This window comes from Myotis davidii, unplaced genomic scaffold (genome assembly GCF_000327345.1).
Source record: "Myotis davidii unplaced genomic scaffold, ASM32734v1 scaffold152, whole genome shotgun sequence".
Taxonomy (NCBI): domain Eukaryota; kingdom Metazoa; phylum Chordata; class Mammalia; order Chiroptera; family Vespertilionidae; genus Myotis; species Myotis davidii.
In genome coordinates this window covers 1,319,104-1,323,000 of record NW_006283545.1, presented here as the reverse complement: position 1 = coordinate 1,323,000, position 3,897 = coordinate 1,319,104, and the positions used below count along the sequence as shown (strand labels likewise).

The window sequence follows — 3,897 nt, the reverse complement described above, 5'->3', positions numbered from 1 at the left end:
TATTTGTCTCTTAAGATATTGGGAGTTATGGGCTAGTCCCTGTTCCCACTCTGTGAACCATTCATTTGGTGGCTAGCACAGGGATTCTTCTGATTCAATCTGCATTGGAGCTTTTATTCAGTTTTATTTTAGTTCCTTAACTATGAACTTGGTTGGAATCCTTTATTTCTCCCAAAGGAATTTAATAGTTTTTCTTTGAATACTGTTGACACCTGTTTATAAATTCAGTTTAATTGAAATATTTCTTTAAATGTCAGAGTGCCAAATACAACATGTAATAATCCCCATCACTGGGGATTTTGTATGCCCAATAAGGGGTATTCCTTATAACCTTTAAAAAGCATGATGAAAAGGGAAAAGCAGAGTATTTAACTGTACGTCTTATCTACTGCGAGTTGAATTTATCTGCCTTAGGTATCAGTGCATTCAGATCCACTGTTTAGGCCCTGGAGGCCGTGACAATGGACTATGACTTTAAAGTGAAGCTGAGCAGCGAGCGGGAGCGGGTCGAGGACCTGTTTGAATACGAGGGCTGCAAAGTTGGCCGAGGCACTTACGGTCACGTCTACAAAGCCAAGAGGAAGGATGGGTGAGTGTTTGTGCGGCGCGGTGTCCGCGCTGGGCGGCGCTCCCGCGGGCCCGGGCAGGTAGCCAGGAGGGGGAGTGGGGCGCTGGGGTGCCGGTCCCCCGCTTCCTCGGCGCCCGCGTCTGCCCTGCCAGCCAGGTTTGGGCAGGAAGTGGTACCAGGGATCTAAACCCACACCGAATCCTGAGTGCTGCCGCCTGTGTTCTACTTTGGTGGCTCATGGGGAAAAGGAGCCTCTATGCCATGGGCTGTATACTTTTCAAGGGTTTCGGTGCTAGATTTTAAAAAAGAAATTCTTTATGAAATGTCAGCTTAAATCATTTTTTTGGGGGGGGAGGATTGTCGATTTATTACGGTAAACTTCTGGGGATTTCCTCACCTGCTTCTGGAGTGACGTCCACTGGAAGGGAAGCTGTGATCCTTTCCTCTACCAGTTTGTGATTGATTGATTGTCAGATTTGGATTTTATTTTGGGGAAAGAGAGCAGCAGGTCCATCCAGTCTGAAGAGTTCCTGGTAGTAATCATCGGAGACAGAAATGTACCAATTGCTGTGTAGATACCATTAGTGTGAGTTTGACATAGAACAATGGGGGTTTGGTGCAGGGTGGGTGGTGGGGGAAAAGGCAGGCACAAACAGGGGTTATCTTGTTCGGCTGGCTCCCCCAAAATTTAGCAGCTGGCAATGAACTTTAAATTGTCGCTTTGCTTTAAATATTCTTCCCTATTAATAACTTAATTAAGTCTATGACTGGTATTGCTCCCCGTTTAGTTTCTTAAACAGGCAAGTGAAGTGTTCGTTTTTCCTTTGTCAGTAGGTGAATGTCTTGTAATATTGACAAAAGAGAAGGCAGTTCTTAGTTGAGGAGAAAATGTATTTAATGCCTTGTTTTCCTCCTGTAAAAACGGATGTTGTCTCTGTTGCCTTTAATATTATAGACAATTGCTGGAGAGATAATGTCAAAGCTTATTATATAATCATTAGATTTTATTATAAACAAAGTAGCTTTACTTGACCATCTCTGTTAGTTTGCTTAGCTGCTGTTTAACAATGAAAATAATTGCTTTTTTTCCCAACTTAGGTAAGGGGGGTATGTTTAGAACTATGTAAGTACTAAAAAATGAAACATTTCATAAAGCTGAAGTAAGTTACCTAGGGGGTGTGGAAGGGAAGCCATATTTGTAACTACTTTAGTATTCTGGATATTGGAAAAGGAAGTGTATATTTATTCAACATTTTTTTCTTAGATTTATTGATATATATTTCTAAAAAACTTAAAATGTATTCTAAGAGTCATAGAGTAATTCTAATTTTGGGATGTGCATTTCAGTGTTTATATGCAACAGTAATGCAGTGCAAAAGATAGGAATTTGAAAACTTGAGGCTCTGGGTACTGTATGTATTGAAAAGTACTTTTTAGCAGAATGAATAGTCTGGTGACATTTGAGAAATCAGTGTCTGGTGAGAATGTTGACTGTTTAATTATATTTCTTGTTGAAGTATTACTTTGTAATAACACATATATTTTAAAAATGATCCTTGTTAACATCCCATACACTATTTTTCAAAAACCTTAAACCATCTTGCCATCCCCAATATAATAATTTTTTTAGTATATTCATAAAACCCCTAATCCCATGAGATTGAACACTGTTGTACATTTGACCAGTCTGTCATTTGTTTTATAAAATTCTTGTGACTTTAAATTATTTTTAACCTCTCTGAGAGAAGCCAGTTCTGTTTTTATAAATTACCGATTTAAGCTAATAAAATCTGCAAATTTAATTAACTTTGCTTTTATATGTTATTTAAAAACTATAATATCATATATTATCAAAAGGTACTCTAAACCACATTTTATATCTTATGGTCAGGTTTTAATTTAGGCTGAAAATAATTTTAGAAGCATTGTACAATTTAAAAATAGCTGAATGTATTGTATATGAACATTTCTTAGTAATTTGTGATAGTTGAAAAGTAATTGCATTTTGGGTAAAGATAACTTTTTTATTTATCATTCTTTGGGGTTGTTTTCCAGCAACCTTTAATGATTTTGTTTATAGGATGAACTTTTAAAAAAATGGATCAAATGTCAAAGAGTTTTAAAATTACTTAAAGCAGTGTTTGTTTTCTAGAGGGAATACTTTTTGGTTTAGCTTCTTTTTTATAACCTCAGTGGTAAAATACTGCATTGTATTTATGAGGTTCTTTTGATCTTTTGTCAGTGAAATGTAATTTAAGTCCTGGTAAAATAAAATTTGTAGTTTGTAGTTAAATCTTTTATAGAAAGTTGATGATCAAATAATTTTTCTAGTGTTGATTTACATTCAAATTAAATTATATATTCTGTAACTGAAATTTCAGAGTATTCTCAGAACCCAGACAGTAGCATCTTCAAAAAGAGTCTTGAGTTTAAAATAAAATGAAATGTTTTGTTTATATAAATTTGGCTATTGAAATGAATGTATTTAAATTTTGTATCCTTTCAGTTCTCTAGAGAGCATCATAGAACATGAATTATTAGAAAAAAATTAGGAACTACACAGCTTGAAAGGTCATTTCTTTGAGTTAAAGAATTAGTAATACTATACTGCTAGTATACTGCACTTAGATAAACTCAGCATTTTAGGAATGTGGTGCAGAGAGAAATACTTTATTTGAAGCGTGATTACGTAAATACATGGAAAAAGGACTTTTTATAATTGTGTTGATTTCAAATTCTAATAGAGTTAAAAAATAAGTACACAATAAATCTTGGAAATAATTTGCTCTTACTATTATTATAAATGAGATAGTGTCCTTTGTGTCAACACCAAAAGGGTACTTTAGTGAGAAGCAGGGGGATTAATTTTCTGAGTCAGTTTTACTTTTTCTTTGCAGAATTTAGGCAATTAAACTTATTTTGTTCCAAAGAATGGAAAACTGTGAGAAGGCAAAAAAAAATTTGTGTTTTTAAATTCTGAACTCTGGACATTTTTAGAATTTAAAAGTCAATTTGGAGTAAGAGTTTGATTTCCAAAAAAGAAAAGCAAAAGGAGCTTTCTTCTTCTTCGTTTTTTAATCCTCACCCAAGGATATGTTTGTTGGTTTTGAGAGCCAGAGAAAGGGAGAGAGACAGAGAAACATGGATGTGAGAGAGTAACATCGATGGTTGCCTCCTGTATGCACTGCAACTGGAATTCAAACCCGAAACGTGGGTATGTGCTATGACCAGGAATTGAACCCACACCTTTTTGGTGTACAAAGGATGTTCCAATCAACTGAGCCATCTGGCTGAGGCAAAAGGAGTTTTCTTTTTAAAAAATATTTTTA

At 35.4% G+C, this 3,897-nt stretch overlaps 1 protein-coding gene across 5 annotated transcripts in view; it reads left to right on the top strand.

Annotated features, from left to right (window-relative positions):
• Positions 1–448: 448 nt before the first annotated feature.
• CDK8 (cyclin-dependent kinase 8) overlaps positions 449–3,897 on the top strand; it is a 161,170-nt gene continuing 157,721 nt past the window's right edge. For all 5 annotated transcript variants that reach the window (XM_015564983.1, XM_015564978.1, XM_006753758.2 and 2 more), the window contains exon 1: positions 449–589. In XM_015564983.1, coding sequence (XP_015420469.1) covers positions 462–589 — 128 coding nt within the window. In that variant the 5' untranslated portion in view covers positions 449–461. The remainder of the gene's footprint in view (positions 590–3,897) is intronic.